Here is an 18,337-nt window from a genome sequence, read left to right on the forward strand (position 1 = left end):
TTACGCAAATACTTGTAGTAATAATTGCACACTACCAAATCCTCACTGCCAAAGATAATTAAATGAGTACTTTTATCTGTCCAATAGGATTCTATCTATTTAAGTGCATGTAAGTCCAAGAGTATGATAGGTATCATAATTAGCAGTACCTGCCCATTTCTCATTAGTAGTAAATGCTCTCTAAAGGAGAAACAAAACCTAAATACATCTGTATTCCAGTGGGGTTTTATTGAAAGCTTTGAATTACAGCTGGTTATGTCTTGGAAGAAAAATAGGTGCAGGGATTATAAAACACACTATGTATGGTCCTTTCACAGAATTCTTTCAAGATAAGGAGGCAGTTTCTCTAGGCTTTTAAAGTTTCTCTTAAAATTTTTTTAAATTAATTTTTTTAACCATAAACTTAAGACTCATACATAAAAACACAAACACAAATACATTTCAATCTACAAGTATTTATTAAACACCTATTGTGTGCTAGGCACTGAGTATACAAATACAAAGGAACAATCCCTACTCACTAGGAGCTTACATGTTAATGGTGGAGACAAGTACATATATAAATGTATACAATATAAATAAAAACTGAATAAATACAAATATATACAGAATAGTTAAATATAAGGTAGTGGAGGAGGGAGGGTTCTAGCAGTTAGGGAGCAGGAAAGGCTTCATGCAGAAGATGCTGTTTCAGTGGCGTCTTAAAGGAAGATGACTCTATGTAGGAGAGAGAAGGGGGGGAATGCATTCCAGGCGTGTGGGCCAACCAGAGCCAAAGCTGGGGAGATGAGAAGCCGTGGCCCACCGGCTGAACTGCAGAGTGCGAGGGAAAATAACACCAAGAAGGCCGAAAGATTGGTAGGGAGGCAGATGAGTATGGGGCTTTAAAAGCTAAACAAACAGAAGAGTGTATATCTGATCCTAGAGAAAATAGGAAGTCACTAGTCATAGGATCAGATCTACTCTTAAGAAAAATTAATTTTTTTATCCCAATGTGCAAATGGACTACAGTGGAGAATAATCTGAGGAAGGGATATCAATTAGGTTGTGGTAATAATCTAGGCAATAATCTAAGGTAGGAGTTGAATGAATAGAGAAAAGATTGGATGTGAGTGAAAGGCTGAAAAATGAATATGTGGTCTAAGGGAGAGTGAGGAGCCACAGCTTACGCCACAGTTATGCATCCAGTAGACTGGCCCTAAACATATACAGCAAAGTTTGGAAGACAAAAAAAGGGAATCTGTTCTTGGTCATGTTGACTTTTAAAAGCCTCCAGGACATTCTTTTAGAACTTTTAGATCTGTGCCAAGTAATTTTGATGATTACTGCTTTTTGGTATAATAGTTTGAAATCTAATACTACAAGACCACTTCCTTTCCATTTCCCCCTCCCATCATTTCTCTTCAATCTTGATCTTTTGTTCTTCCAGATGAATTTCATCCTTTTTTTTCTAGCTTTGACTCTTCTGGTAGTTTAGCTGGTATGGCACTGAATAAGCAGTCATTTAGGCAGTATTGTCTTTATTATTGGCACACCCTACCCATGAGGAATTAACATTTCTCCAATTATGTCTGTCTAGTTTTGTCAAATGTTTGTAGTTGCATTCATGTTATCCTCATGTGTCTCAACACAGGGACTTCCAAAAAATCTTATACATCCTTGTTATTTTGAATGGAATTTCTTTATCCAGGCCTGATGGACTTTGTCAGCAATATATAGAAATGCTGATGATTTCTATGATTCAAATCCTGAAGCTTCACTTAGGCTATTAATTTTTTCAATAATTTTTTGCTGATTCTTTTGAGTTCTCTAGATAGATAATCACATCATCTCTAAAAGATGGCCACTTTTTTCTTTTTCTGTTTACTCCTTCAAATTCTCAACTTGATTTAAAAAAAAAGTCAATGAATGGAAGATTCAGTATATCATATACAAAAACAAATACAATGTTTGACAAACCTAAAGATCTCAACGCCAAAAAGAAAAGCTCACTGATAACAACTAGTGAGAAAACAATCTAGTAAAAATTAGGCTAGATCAATATCTTTAAGCTCTAAATGGACATATAGAGCTTAGATATAAAAAGTCACATCATAAACAAATTAGAGGATGAATGAAGAAAACATTCTTTAGAGCTTTGGGTAAGGGAAGAATTCATGACTATACAAGCAATGGAAAGGATAATATAAGATAAAATGGATAGTTCTGATGCTTAAAAAAATAGTTTTTACACAAATGAAACTAAGGTGGTTAAAACTGTAAGGAAAGTAATGAGGAAAATATTTGAAATTTCTCTAATAAAAATCACATATTCAAGATGTATAAGGAACTGCTTCAAATTTAATAAGAATAAGAGTCACTTCCCAATAGATAAATGGTTAAAGAACATTAACAGGCAATTTTCAAAGAAAGAAATTTAACTTGTCAATAGCCATGTTAAAAAATGCTTCAAATTATTAATAAAGAAGTACAATTTAAAACAACTCTGGTTATATCTTATATCCATCAGACTGGCAAAGATGACACCCCAAAAAAAGACAGTTGTTGGAGTAACTACAGGAAAAGTCATATTAATTCTTTGTTAGTGGAGGTTTAAATTTGCCCAGCCATAAAAAACAATTTGGAATATTCCCAAGAAGTTATTAAACTCTGCATATCATTTTTCCTGCATTTATTTTTATTCTGCACTTAATAAACTAAATCAACTAAAATCAGCACTTCAGTAAACATAAAACAGAAAGGGTTATACATAAAACTGAACCTTTACTATACACAGCTTTCTTTTCATTTTAATTATATTCAGCATATGTTACTTTCAGAGTTGTTCTGCTTGTGATTCTTCTGGCTTTCCTCCTGTTTTCTTCTGTACATTTTAAACATGTTTCAATGACCCCTTTTTCGTGGCAGTGGGGAAAAACCCTACCCTTAGCTCCCCCACTCCACTGAGAAAAAATAAAAACAGAAGCCTTTTTTTTTTAAATTGTGCATGCCCTTTGACTCATTCCTACCACTATTAAGCCAATACCCTAAAGAGATCAAGGAAAAGAAAAAAGTCCCATATGTACAAAAATATTTATACTAGCTCTTTTTGTAGTGGCAAAGAATTGGAAATTAAAGGCATACTCATCAACTGAAGAAGAGGTGAATTACAATATATGAATGTAATGGATTATTGCACTGTAAAGAAATGATTCAAGGGATGGTTTCAGAGAAATCAGGGAAATACAAATTGGTAAGAATAAACTGAACCAGGAGTACAATTTATACACCCACAACATTATAAAGACAATTCTGAAAGACTTATCAATGCAATGACAAATCACAATTCCAGAGGAACAATGACAAAGCATCATACCCATCTCAATTAGACAAGTAATGGATTCAAGTTACAGAATCAGATATATATTTTTAGAAATGGCCAAAGAGGGAGCTTGTTTACTATGCACATGTTACAAAATGTTTTTGTTTCTTTTTCTTTTCAAGAGAGATGGAGATGGGTTGGGAGCAGGGAATAGGAAGGCAATTAGAAGAAAAGAAAATGTGTTACCAAGAAAGAAAAATAAAACATTTCCAAATGCAATTGCTATGTAGGAATGGAACGCAGGCAAGAGATTGTGTGTGTGTGTGTGTGTGTGTGTGTGTGTAAAATCAAATATTTAATATGCAAAAATGAAAAAAGAGGATTGTATGTGAAGTTGTGTTCTTGTTTGTTTAGAAAAAAACCGTATTGAATTTAACCAGGTAGTTATAAAATTGCCCTTTGTGTTATTTTCTGAACCTGGCTCCATTCTTATATTTTTAAATGTTTCACTGCTATTCTTTTCTTTCATTTTAATTTTGTATCTGTGTCGCTGTCCAAGGCATCCCAAGAATCCTTTCTAGGTAACAAGCACAGCCAAACAACAAACCAACTCATTGGCCATGTCTGAAAATGTCTCATTCCACCACATTTCTAATCCAGCAGCTTTCTGGTGGGTGATGAGACAAGAGAGCAGCATGGGCTAGTGCTAGGCAATGATCACCATTGGGCTGGACAAGGCCCTGGGGCACACATGGAATTTCAATAGGGGAAACCACTAAGCAGGGATACACCTCAAAATTCAAGTTACAAGGGAAGTAGGAAGACTTCTGGACAGTTCTCTGCCATAGAGGAAGCAAAACCAGAAAGGTTTCAAGTCTAACAGAAGGCATTGTGCTTGTGACAGTAGTGGCCCTTTGGGTACTTGAACAATAGCTCATTTCTATGAAGAAAAAAAAGGGGGGTGGAGGAAGAGACCAGAACTCACCAAAATCAGATTAAAATACATCTTTGACCTGTGCTTTGCAACTGTATCCTTATCAAATAAATCCCTTCTATAACCATTCCTTGAGGGAGTTCAGTCATTTATGCTACTCTGTTATTTGCTATGTTTAGGACAGCTTCAAGCAGCCTCCAAACACAGCTTTCATCATCTGTCTTCTGAAGTCATGATTGGTCACTGCATTTGCCACATTAATAACAAAAAAAAAAAAAATCAAGATTATATTGATACAGAAAAAGATTTTGATTAAAATACAACACTGTCTCATTAGAACACTGAAAAACCCTAACGATAAGTGGATCTTTCCTTTTTGAATATAAAACTTAGAACTAACATCATCTGTAACAGAGAAACACCAGAGAACTTTATGATTAATCAGAGGCAAAAATTGTTAGTACTATTTTTCTATAGTTCCAGAAATGCTAACTATAGCAAAAAGACAAGAAAAAGAAATTAGGAAAAGTACATACAGAAAAGAAACAAAATATAATTATTTGTAGATGATATTTAAAGATTAAAAATTCAACATAAAATTGAAACAATAACTTCAGCCAAAAATCAGGATTTAAAAATCACAAAAACTGTCAGTTTTTCTGTACATTAACAAAATTCAGGAAAATAAGAAAAGGATTTCCAGTCAAAATAATTACATCTGGGATTCTCCCTATCATGTCTCATTCAAGACTTCCATGACAAAAGGTAGATTTCAATGGAGAAGATAGTAACTGTTCATAGTTGTACTCCTCGACCAGCCTTTTTCACACTGATACAAACACCAGTATTCTCATTTGGCTGGGAGATTGCAAAATGTCATTTTGTACCAGTAACTTCTGCTGCTCTTTGGCTGTCTTAATCATTTAAGAACGAACTGGCCAGGAGTCATATGTTTGAGTTGAAGGACATTCTCTTCTCAACTCAAGTAGTTTCTGAAGCAACTTGTCTTTAGTACACATTAAAGACCTCCAGTGAACTCAAATGGAGGCACTCACTGGGGGCAGTAAGGGACACTCTGATGTGCTGATATTTATAATTAAAGAGTATATAGTAGGTGACACTGGAAAATGGCAGTTACCACAGGTGGGCAAACTCCTCATTTTGGATCCAAATAAGCCTGAGAATGACCTTGACAATGCTATTCTTAGAAGCATAAGCGCAAAGCCTTTTACAGAAGTTTTACAAGAGGAAAAATTTTACCATGCAACTCTACGAAACTGCAAATGACTATGTTTCAAAGAAAACTAGTACCTTAAAAACAACAGTAGTTTAATAAGCACTTAATCTGTGGAGGGCTAGGGATACAACCAAAATGAAATATGCTGGCCCTCAAGTAGCTTACATTGTTTAAAAAAAAAAGTAATCTAAAGTTAATGGATGCCAAAAAGAAATAGAATATTTCATAAACAAAGTAGAAAAAAAAGTAATCTAAAGTTAATGGATGCCAAAAAGAAATAGAATATTTCATAAACAAAGTAGAAAAGAAAAATTAGATATGTGAAAATATGGACGTCTATTATACACAGTTTGCTTTTCTAAAAAAGTATACAATAAATTCAACATTTTACTTTCAGAGCTATTCTGCTTGTCTATTTTCTTCTGAATAGCCTTTCTCTTCTAAGAATTAAAAAAAAAAATACTGCAATGATTCTCTTCTTTCTTTTCTTAGCAAGATCCCTTCCCCCCCATACGAAAGAAAAACATAATCTTTGTAACAAATGAGCATTGTCAAGTAAAGCAAATCTACCCATTTGCCATATCCAAAAACATCCACTTGTATGCACCTTGTATCCATCACTCCTTTCAGAAGATGGACAGCATACTCCTTTATCAGTCCTCTGGAGATATGGTTGTCTACTTCATTTATCAGAGTTCTTAAATCTTTCAAAATGAAAAAGATCAATTCTTAACGTGTAGGTAAAAAAATCATTAAAATAAATCTTATCTAATACAAAAGATTCTTCTATTCAGGAAAAGTCTCCCAAAACAGGGGTTGCATTTTGCAATGTAAGTATACAGTCAAAAAGTAATAATAAGAAAATAAATGAGACTATTAACGATAATAACCATAACAAAAATAATGATGCTGACATAATCTATTTATCAGCCTCACTGCTAAAAGGAAATTTTTATCCATCAATAGTGCCTCAAAACTGTGAGGTGGGTCACAGCAGTCAAAATAAGGCACAACAAAAAAAGGTTTCCCAAAACACCCAGCTACTTTTCAGCAGCTCATGCAAAAAATAACTGTTATTGTGAACTAATAGGAAGTGCTTGTTTACCTGGATGATCTCTAGCTAAAAGACAAGAACATAAGAGTACCAAAAAAGTGCCCAAAAACCACTAGCTTAAATGTGTGAGCAGTTAAGTACAGAACCTCTGTCAAATATGTGGGTTACATTGTACTATAACAGGAAATTTCTCTCTGAAAGAAACAGATATTACTGTAGCTGGGAGCAAAATTTCACGTGACCTCTTCAGAATTGAATAAATTATAATTTCATTTAATGACAACTTTTTCCAGTCAATTTGAGACATCATATTCAATAAAGTGGTCCAGGGATCTGTGCTGACCCCTGGGCTATATGAGTTTTGTTAATGGCTTAGAAGACAAAACTATCAGAAACCATAACAAAAACCCAAAAAGATCAATGATACTTTGAAACAAATGGTTGAGATTCCAAAAACAACAAAAACAAAAATTTAATGTGTTAGAATATTAGTCCAAATTAAGATGACATTTTATAGTAACATGTAAATAAAGTCTTACACCTGAGTACAAAGGAGAAACAGTACAGCTAGAGTGCAGTTGATTTGAAACATATGTAAAGATCTGTGTGGAATACAGACTTGGAAAAAGTCAAGTATCATGAAAGAATAGCCCAAAAATGCTAATTCAATCTTAGGCTATGTGAAGAGAAGTATAATCATCAAAATGAAGGAGATACTGCCATACTGTTAACACTGTCCAGACCAAATTGAAGGCAGGGATTAAGTGAGGGACCACAAATAGGCTTCAGGACGGCTGGGAACATGGATGGAAAAAATATTTTGATAATGCTATTTCAATGAGATAAATTTTCTTCATAATCCTAAGTATTTTATCTTTTATATTTAAAAGACATTATTTTGAGAAGAGGTTCACAGGTTTCACCAGATTGCCAATGGGGTCCGTACAACCAAAAAAACTAAGAATTCCTAATCTAATCATCTTATCTTAAATATATCTTTCATCTCTGGATTATTCACCCTGAGAAATAAACTGCTCTGATTCATGAGAGCATCACACAGCCCTCTATATTTAGCTGCCTTAATCACATTTCATATTCCATCACAGTAAGCTTGTCATCTTCACTGCCACCATATGCATACCCTTGTCCCCATATTCCTCACTGCCTAGTTTTCCAGCTCAGGGACCATGTTGAAAATTAAATTAATACTGTTATTGCTACCACCAAAAAAACATGTCAATCAATTTCTCTATGGCTCCATTCACCCTTCTTGTGATTTCTCAATTTTCCTGGGAAAACATTCCTCTAAGCTGCATGATTTTAACCAATTAGAATATTAGCTCCTTAAAGACAGGGGCTGTCTCATTTTCATATTTGTATCTCCAGCACTTAGTATGTTTGCCATGTAGAAAATGCTTCTTCATTTACACATTCTGGGAACATCTTAATATTATCTGAGGGAATGTGCTGTAATGAGCAAACAGGAAGGTGAAGGGCCTTTATTTCATGACCAACTCATAAGGATAAGAGGAAAGAACTAAAGATGTTTCACCTGAAGAAAAGACTTCAGAGGTAGTGGTGATAGATGAATGACATAATAACTATCTTCAAATATCTTTCGTACCATCCATGGAAATTAAGTGTTTTTTCACCTGCAGGTGAAACTAGGAGGAATAGGGAGAAGTTGCTTTAAAAGGGGAAAAAAATGTGTCAAAAGGGTATAAATTTGTTAATAATTAGCCCTGTCGAAAAAATGGAGTCAGTTTCCTTGGGAGGCAGTAAGTTCTCCTTCTTTAAAAATCTTAAAAGAAATTCCAAGTTGTAATCTGAAATGTTGTAGGGGCAATTTTGTTTCAAATGAAGGTTGAACTTGATGGCTTCTAGAATGCTTTCCAACTTTGAGGTTCTGTGACTAGCATTTTCCAAAGTTTTTCCCCTCCATTATGTATTTGTACAGTTAAATTCCAGCATGGCATCTGGAATGAGGCATGATCTATTCATTACATTTATGGAGATCCTCACCAGTATGAATTAGCTTATGTTCTGTGAGTTATTTCCACTAGATGAAGGCTTTCCCAATTTTTTTTTTAATTACCCACCATAATGATGTCATGATGTATAAAAAAAGGTCTGACTTGGCCTGAAGGCTTTCATTACATCCAAAGAATTTCTCTCTCCAGTATGAAGTCTCTTGTGATCCTCACTTTCTACTTTTTGAAAGTTTACTCATATTCATTACACTATGTCCTTGCCTTCAGTATAAATTTTCTAATGTACAATGTTTATTTTTCCTCATGAAATCTTTTTCATATTCTGTACATTCATGTTTTGTCCAGCATTAAGTCTCATGGTTCTTAAAAGTTTATATAACTTTTTTTTAATCCCACTCATTACATGAAAAAGATTTCTCAAATATGTATATTACTTTTCCTTCCAGCTGAAGGTTTTCCCATTCATTTGAATCACAGGGTTTATGCCCATTATGAATCCCATGCTTCCAATGAACTATGTGAGGTTTTCTCAAATTTCACTATATTTTAAGGGTCTATAAGTACTGAATTATAATTGTTTAAGCTCTGACTATAGGCTAGTGCCCCTTCATTTTATTCAAAGTGTTTCTCTCCCCTACAAGTTTTGTGATGCTTATTAAGGCTTCCCTTTTGGCTGAAGGCTTTCCCACAATGGATACATTTATAGGGTTTTTCTCCAGTATGAACTCTCTTATGTGAATTAAGGTTTGTCTTTTGGCTGAAAGCTTTCCCACATTCATTACATTCAAATGGTTTTTCTCCAGTATGAATTCTCTCATGTTGTAAAAGAGAAAAGCTATTCCTGAAGCCTTTCCCACATTCCATACATTCAAAGGGCTTCTTTCTAGAATGTATTATCTTATGCATTTTAAGATTTCCCTTTTGGCTGAAGGCTTTCCCACACTCATTACATTCATAGGGCTTCTCTCCAGTATGGCTTCTCTGGTGTCTCAAAAGGACTGAGATGTGTCTGAAGCCTTTCCCACATACATTACATTCAAAGGGTTTCTCTCCACTATGAATTCTCTCATGTTGTAAAAGGTAAAAGTTATTACTGAAGCCTTTGCCACAAACACTACATGAATATGGTTTTACTCCAGCATGCATTCTCTTATGTGAATTAAGGCTTGCCTTTTGGCTGAAGGCCTTTCCACATTCATTACATGAATATGGTTTCACTCCAGTATGAATTCTTTTATGTGAATTAAGGCTGGCCTTTTGGCTGAATGCTTTTCCACATTCATTACATACATAGGGTTTCTCTCCAGTATGAATTCTTTTATGTGAATTAAGGTTTGTCTTTTGTCTGAAGGTTTTTCCACATTCGTTACATTCATAGGGTTTCTCTCCAGTATGGATTCTCTCATGCTGTAAGAGGGAAAAGCTATTCCTGAAGCCTTTCCCACATTCTGTACATTCAAAGGGCTTCTTTTTAGAATGAATTATCTTATGCATTTTAAGGTTTCCCTTTTGGCTGAAAGCTTTCCCACATTCATTACATTCATAAGGTTTCTCTCCAGTATGAGTTCTCTGATGTCGCAAAAGGATTGAGATGTACCTGAAACCTTTCCCACATTCAATACATTCAAAGGGTTTCTCTCCAGTATGAATTCTCTCATGTTGTAAAAGATAAAAGCTATTTCCAAAAGCTTTCCCACATTCATCACACGAATATGCTTTTTCTCCTGTATGAATCCTTTTATGTGAATTAAGGTTTGTTTTTTGGCTGAAGGCCTTTCCACATTCGTTGCACACATAAGGTTTCTCTCCAGTATGAATTCTCTCATGTTGTGAAAGGGAAAAACTATTCCTGAAGCCTTTCCCACATTCCATACACTCAAAGGGCTTCTTTCTAGTATGAATTATCTTATGCATTTTAAGGTTTCCCTTTTGGCTGAAGGCTTTTCCACATTCATTACACTCGTAAGGTTTCTCTCCAGTGTGACTTCTATAATGCCTCAAAAGCACTGAAATATGTCTGAAGCCTTTCCCACATTCATTGCATTCAAAGGGTTTCTGTCCAATATGAATTCTCTCATGTTGTAAAAGGTGAAAAGTATTTCTGAAGCTGTTTCCACATTCAATACATTCAAAGGGCTTCTTCTGAGTATGAGTTATCATATGCATTTTAAGATTTCCCTTTTGACTAAAGGTCTTTCCACATTCACTACACGAATATGGTTTTACTCCAGTATGAATTCTCTTATGTGAATTAAGGCTGGCCTTTTGACTGAACGCTTTCCCACACTCATTGCATACATAGGGCTTTTCTCCAGTATGAATCCTCTTATGTGAATTAAGGTTTGCCTTTTGACTAAAAGCTTTCCCACATTCATTACAGTCAAAGGGTTTCTCTCCTGTATGAACTCTCTCATGTTGTAAAAGGGAAAAGCTATTCCGGAAACCTTTTCCACATTCCATACATTCAAAAGGCTTATTTCTGGAATGAATTATCTTATGCATTTTAAGGTTTCCCTTTTGGCTGAAGGCTTTCCCACATTCATTACATATATAAGGTTTTTCTCCAGTATGACTTGTCTGATGTCTTAAAAGAACTGATCGGTGCTTGAAGCCTTTACCACATTCATTACACTCAAAGGACTTTTTTCCATTATGAACTACCTCATGGATTTTTAGGCTTCCCTGCTGTGTGAAGGCTCTCCCATATTTATTAATTAAGTAAGGTCTCTCACCAAAGTGAGCTCTCTTCTGTTCATATAGGCTTCCTTTCTTTCTAAAGCCTTTTCCAAATTCATTACATTTATAGAGTACATCTCCAGTATGATTTTTCTCATGTTGCCCTAAGAAGTATTTACTGCTGAAGACTTTGACACATAAATTACACTTATATGGTTTATCTTCAGTGTGAATTCTTTGATGTTCAGCTAGGAAAGCTTCCCCATATTCATTATATTCAAAGGGATTCTTGGCAGTAAGAAATATTGTATGTATTTTTAGGTGTTGATTCTGACCGAAGACTTTCCCACAGTCATTACAGCTACAAGGTGTTCCTCCAGTATGTATTTTTTGATCTTGATCTAGATCATTTTTACTGTTGAAGGCTTTCCCAGATTCATTAAATTCAAGTGGTTTCTCTTCATTATGAAGTCTTCCAAATACATTATATTCATGAAGAAAATCTGGGGGAAAAAAGGGTGTCAATATTCAATGCTCTGTGATGAAAGCAAAATGGAAAGGCTTCAAGGTGAAAATAAAGAAAAGAATGCTGGAAAAACTCAGCAGTATCCTTGTTAGAATGTAGATGACTGAGAACACAAGAAAGGGAAGAAAGACCCTTGGTGGTGGGAAACAAGCAATATATGTCTCTTTCAAAATAATGAGAACCATGACCTAGGATGTTGGCACAGTTCCTTGTATCCCAAATTATGATACAGCTTAATAGGTGATGACAGAAGACCACCCACTAAGTGTCCAAGGAAGAAAAGACCTGAAATATTAGTTACAGACTTCCTCTTCATGGATATAAAGTTGGCTATTTATCAGTAATATTAAATATAGTGACATCTATTAACTTCCAGGCAATGAATCTGAAAAGTGACACATTTGCAAAAGTAGTCAAAACTTGATGATTACTACCTAATTCTGGTGATGCATGAAGTAATGGGATTTCCTACATAGTATCACAAGGAATTATTGAAGTCCTGAGCAAAATTAGGATTGTAAAAGACCTGGCAATAGAAATCTTGGTCTCAGATATGTATACATATAAATATACAGATTTAATTATTAACAAGGGAAACAAAAGAACTTGTTGCAAAAAGATAAACTTGATTTTTCAGGTCAAATATAATCTTTCTCCAAAAAATGGGAGAATGATGTTATAAATTATAAACCAACAAGCTTTCCTTCAATTCCTGCTGAAATTTTAAGGTATTTGATTCAAGGCAGAGTTACTGAAAATCTGGAAAAGGAAAGCGTCAGCATGGACTAATCAAGAAAAAATCCTGGAATATCTTCAACCAGAGGGAAGATGTGGGAACTGAGTATGAGTAACAACCCAGTATTTTCACTCTTTTTTGTTATTGTTTGCTTGCATTTTTGTAGAGAGCCATAGATAGTGGGGGAACTCTGGGTAAGGTATAAGCCTCTTCAACCCAGAGGGAATCTGCTGACAATGTCTGGTTTGGCTTCCCATCTCCCCTTGGGGCATCTCACCCTTCTTGAGAAGTCAAGTGGGGCGTGACCACCTGTGTTCTACTTGAAGCAAGGGATACTTACAGTAAAGAAGCATTTACATATCATTTTTTTCCTTTATGATCTGATGTTTCTTGTGCAACATATTTGTGGAAATATATACAGAAGTATTGCACATGTTTAACATATATATATGTACAACATATAACATAACATAACATATAACACCTCTAGAGGAAGGTGTGGGGGGAGAATTGAAGGAAAAAATTTGGAACACAAGGCCTTGCAAGGGAGAGTGTTGAAAATTATCTATGCATATGCTTTAAAAATAAAAAGCTTTAATAAAAAAAATCCTGGAATATGAACTTAACTTCTTTTCTGACTATATTAGACCAATGAGAATCATAGTAGAAAAAACAGATGCCTCAAAATCAGAATGGCACTTAACTTCACTGCCCTAAGTAACTTTCTAAAATTATATGTTCTAGCAGTACAGATTGGTAACATATAATTTTCCTTCTGGGAAGCAATTTACATGGATGAAATTATGTTTGGACCAAAGTAAAAATAGTTAAGGTAAATACTATTAATGACTTGCCTGGACTTTCTTCCAAAGTATCAGAAGAAATCTTTTGCGTTATCTATCTCTATGGCCAAAATGGACAAGACCACAGTAAGGTAGATGTAGAAGTCACTGAATGACTAAAACCTACTGCTCTTCAAAGTCTTCCTGCTAGTTTAAGAAACAATTACCTAGTGCAGTGATCTCCAAAATCAGGTGTCCTCACCCCAAATGTTGTTCAAGACAATCCACTGAGTATGGAGCTGAATCGTGATTTCACTGGTATTAAAAACTCTCTCAACCCCCACATCTATACAACTTTTGTCAATCAATACGCAAGCTTTTCTCTGTAACTTCTAGTCTCAGAAAGCTTTCAAGGCCCCTGGGAGGTTAAGTAATTTAGCTAGCATTCCAGAGCTAATGTGTCAGAAGCATAATTTGAACCCAGACCTTCTTGGGTGACATCTCTATTCCTTGAATAAGCTCTTCATGGGTCACATTATGAAGCAAATATTAAAAATTAAATCTGACAGTCACTCCAAAACTTGTAAACTATCGAGATTGTGTGAAATACAGAATAACAAGGAAAATTAATGAATTGAATCTATCTTTGAAAAGGAGAAAGTCAACATAAATAACAAATTTGAAAATACTATCAAATTTACAAATTCAGTGCTATCCCAAAATATCAATGGTGTACTTTACAAATCTAAACAAAATTACAAAATTCATGTGTAGGAACAAAAGATCTAGAATTTTAAGAAAAATAAGGAAAATGGAAATGAAGAAGAACCAGCACTTCTTGACCTAAGCCTGTTTTATAAAAAAGCAATTAAAAAAAGCCACTGATACTGCTTAAAAAATAGAAAAGGATATTAATGTTAAAGACTACATAAGGATGACACACAAATAACTGAGTGTTCAGTAAATCTAAAAACACAAATAATCTAAGAATTGTGACTCACTTTGAAATCTAGAAAATGGTTTGGCAAAAATCAGGTGTAGAACAACAGCTTACACTACATTCCCTAATCAATTCAAAATAAATACATGATCTGATTAAAGCTCATCGCATAAAAAAAATTTAAGAAAAGCATATCACAAAACTTTCACAACTGATAATAAAGGAGAATTCTTAATTTGTAATTGTCTTAAATACAGACAATTACAAAAGATGAACTAGATTATTCTGACTATATGAAATCAATAAGCTATGAAAGGAATAAAATTAACCCAAGGATAAAAAGAGAAGTCATCTACTAGGAGGAAAAAAACCTTTGTATCAAATATGTCCAACAAGGGACTGATATCCATATAGACAACTAAAAGAAATACATAAGACCAAAAGCCAAACCCCCATGGATAAATTATTTAAATACATGAACAAGCCTTTCTTAACAATAAGTATATATTGTAAACAATCATATGAAGGAATACTCCAAATCATTAATAAGATAAAGGGGGGAAAAAAATTTTAGTCCTAAGTTTTCACTTAGAAAACTGATAAAGATGAAAAGTGAATATGCAATGGATTATGGAAAAGCTGGCACACTGATGAAATGTTTGATGAATCTGTGTATTATGCAAAAGAAATGACTAGAATGTCCATACACATTGACCCAGATATTCCTCTCCTAAGCATTTCCTCCAAGAAATCAGTGACAAAATTCAGGCCCTATACATACCAGAATATTTACAGCAGCACTTTTCTACTACTTTTTGTGGTTGGGGAAAAAAAAAAAGGAAACAGAGTAGGTGTAAAACTTGGGAATAGATAAACACATTGTGGTAGATTAACAGTCTTTTATGGTCATGTATGAAGAGATAGGTGATAATGCTCTTTTGCTCACAAATGCTTCTTCCAATCCCTCCCAAATTCTACTCCATCATTAATATACTATTGACATTATTGTACTGACTCATTTTGTCAAATGATCAGGTATTACATATCCTAAACTAGCTTTCTTTCTCTTACTTTCAATGTTGAGCTATCATCAATTCTCTCTCCCTACTCCCTACAAATTCACTTACATCTTCTCCATCCTTATAAACCCCTCATTTAATCCTACCGTTCTCACTACTCAGAGTCCTCTACTTATCCTTCCCTTTGGCTACCTTCTTTAGAAAAGTTGTCTAATTTGCCTCCACTTCCTTTCCAAACCCTTTCTATTCACCTCCTCACTTCACTGAAACTGCCCCATCCAAAGTCACCAGTGATCTCTCCACCAGATGTAATATATCTTTCTTGACCTCTCTGCTGCATTCAACCCTGTTGATCATTTTCTCATCCCAGATAAGTTCTACTTAACATTTGTTTCAAAAAGAGAATTTTGATTTAACAACTGAGATATTAAGGAACAGTATGAGTATAATGCAAATTTCAAGTTGGTTTAAACATGATTTCTTCTGCAAGAAACATCAAGAAGGCAGAAAACTACACAACTTCTCAGTAACTCCAAACCACTTCCATAAGCAAACATCAAGTCTTTTTCAAAGTGCAAGATTTATCAGATCTTCTAGTGCAGCAAGAGCTGGGATCAGCCCCCAAATTCTCCTCTATACAGCTTCCACCACAGCCAAAGTCCTAAGCCCATGAAGGTTCTGCCCTTCAGCTCACGTAGGGTCAGGCTGAGGACAGCCACTATTTATTGTACTATTTTATGTATTTCTTAAATATTTAACATGTATAAAACTTGGCTACCATTTTTAATTAAGTTCCTCTTTTTTTATGTATCATTGATGACATTTTTAAATGTTGTACCTCTAACCGTCATTAAGTCCTGTGGTTTTCATTGTACAATATTGTTGTACTTTTGGGGAACACTTATGTCAGTCTTTAAGAGAATTAATTGTACTTTCATCTCTATATTATTATATACATTATGTCACATTATAATTATATTGTACTGACCGTACTATTATAATTGTATATATATTAAAAGTACGATTATCATTATATAATTATATTATGCTAGTTTTTCAAGGAAGATATATTATTGATTACATGTATCACTCATACATGTTATGGGGCATTTTTTTCCCCCTCTAAACTATCTCATTTGGAAATCTCATCAGCTAACAGGGGACTATCTCTGTGCACCCAAATTTATAAATCCAGCCTTAATTTCTCTACTGAGCAGTAGTTAAACATCACCAAATGTCACTCAGGCAATTCAAACTGGATACATAAAGGACAAAAGAGACAAGCCTCAATTAAGTTAAAATGTAAGTGAAAAATACTTTACAAAATAAAAATTAAATAAAACAAAGATAACATTCTATTTTAAAATTAAGTCAATACACAGTCCACAAGGATCTATCCACAAGGATTAGCAGTCCCATTTCTCTGTGTTTGACATCACTTCTGTAGAAATCTCAACTTCAACACTTTGGAAATCAAACTCTCCGCTCCCTTCCAAAAAATTACATATACACACCAAACACCTTCTTTCTTCTTAACTTCCCTATTAAGGATACCACTATTCTCCTCAATCTCCTCTCATTGACCTACATGGTCAATCCATGGCCAATCTCAGTATTTCTCTCAGAGAGAGCCACATCTGTCCACTCACATACTATTCTCATTCCCTCTCACCTGAAATATTTCAGTAGTTTTCTAACTGCTCTACCTCCCTCAGGTCCCCCCCTACCAACACATCTTTCTACTCATCTATGAAGGTGTTAATTCTAAAATATAAGTTTTATCACATCACTCTCCTACCCAATGAGTTCCAATAGGTCCATATTATCACCAGAAACAAAGAAAAAAAACAATATTTTACATTTACAGCTTTTGTCGACCTGGTCTTCCCCTCCCATCCTGGTCTAATACTTGATGCTCCTTCACACGTTTTACAAATCAGTCACAATGACCTACTAGCAGCACTCCCCCCTTTATCTCTGCCTTAGTTTCCCTGGTTTCTTTTGTAACAGCTCCAGTACAACTTCCTGTAGAAGTCCTTCCCCTGAATTTACCTTATAACCATTCTGTATATAATTTTGCATGCTAATTACATGTTGTCTCCCTCATTAAAATCTAAGTCTCTCTAGGAAAGGGATCATTCTGTCTTTTTTTTTTAATCCTTCCAGCTCATCCCAGCATCTATCAGCATGTAACAAATGCTTATTTATTTTATTTTATTATATTATTATATTATATTATATTATAGCAAGTGCTATAAAAAAATAAAGACTAGAAGGAAGCATTGGGAGACTCATGAACTGATACAAATTGAAGTAAGCAGAACTACAAAAACAACATTCAGAATTATAACAATGCAAATGGAAAGAATAACAACCAAATAAGCATAATTCAATGGCATGAAATTATAATGACCAAGTATGGCCCAAATTAGGAATTCAAGAATACACCTCCCTAGCTCTTTTGCAAAAGTCAGGGACTGTGAGTGTGGGATATTGCATATAATGTTCAAGTTTTCTGATGTCTTAGTGTAGTAGGACATTTTCTTTCTTACTTTTTCATACTTATAAGTCTAATGAAAATTTTATATCTATATATGTAAAAATTTTGTCTCAATTAGGAACTTCTAAATCCAATGTTTAAAAAAAGATGATGCAACTTTGAATAATTCTCAAAAGAGAAAAATTTATTAGCCATATTTGACCAATAAATTTAAAAAAAAAACTTTGAATAATTGGTGAATAGGACTAAAAAAGTAAGCATCATGAAGAAGTACAAATAATGAAGCACTTTTTATGTTTGTACCTATTTATCTTTCTGCTTTATATTTCCTATATTTATTCCTATATTATCCTTCTTCAACCCTTCCAGAAGGTCATAACAAAGATCTTTATTTAAAAGAGGAAATCTAGAAAAAAATCAGCAAAACAAATCAATAAATTGAAATAATTTTATTTTACATATAGTGATCCACAGCTATGGAAGTTTCTTCTCATTTATCTTCTTTGGGGGCCAAGATTGGTCTTTATGATTCCTGCAACATTCTATTTCAATAGGGCAATTGTTTTGTGGCACTTGCTCTCTATATGCACTGTTGTGGTTATTGCACCTCATTTTCCTGGCTCTGCTGACTTCATTTTTGC

At 34.3% G+C, this 18,337-nt stretch overlaps 1 protein-coding gene across 1 annotated transcript; it reads right to left on the bottom strand.

Annotated features, from left to right (window-relative positions):
* Window positions 1-435: 435 nt before the first annotated feature.
* Window positions 436-11,991, bottom strand: LOC127547565 (zinc finger protein 91-like). Its single transcript, XM_051974458.1, has one exon. It carries the CDS (start codon window positions 11,017-11,019, stop codon window positions 9,130-9,132), a length of 1,890 nt encoding a protein of 629 aa, XP_051830418.1. The 5' UTR covers window positions 11,020-11,991; the 3' UTR covers window positions 436-9,129.
* Window positions 11,992-18,337: the final 6,346 nt, after the last annotated feature.

This window comes from Antechinus flavipes, chromosome 2 (genome assembly GCF_016432865.1).
Source record: "Antechinus flavipes isolate AdamAnt ecotype Samford, QLD, Australia chromosome 2, AdamAnt_v2, whole genome shotgun sequence".
Taxonomy (NCBI): domain Eukaryota; kingdom Metazoa; phylum Chordata; class Mammalia; order Dasyuromorphia; family Dasyuridae; genus Antechinus; species Antechinus flavipes.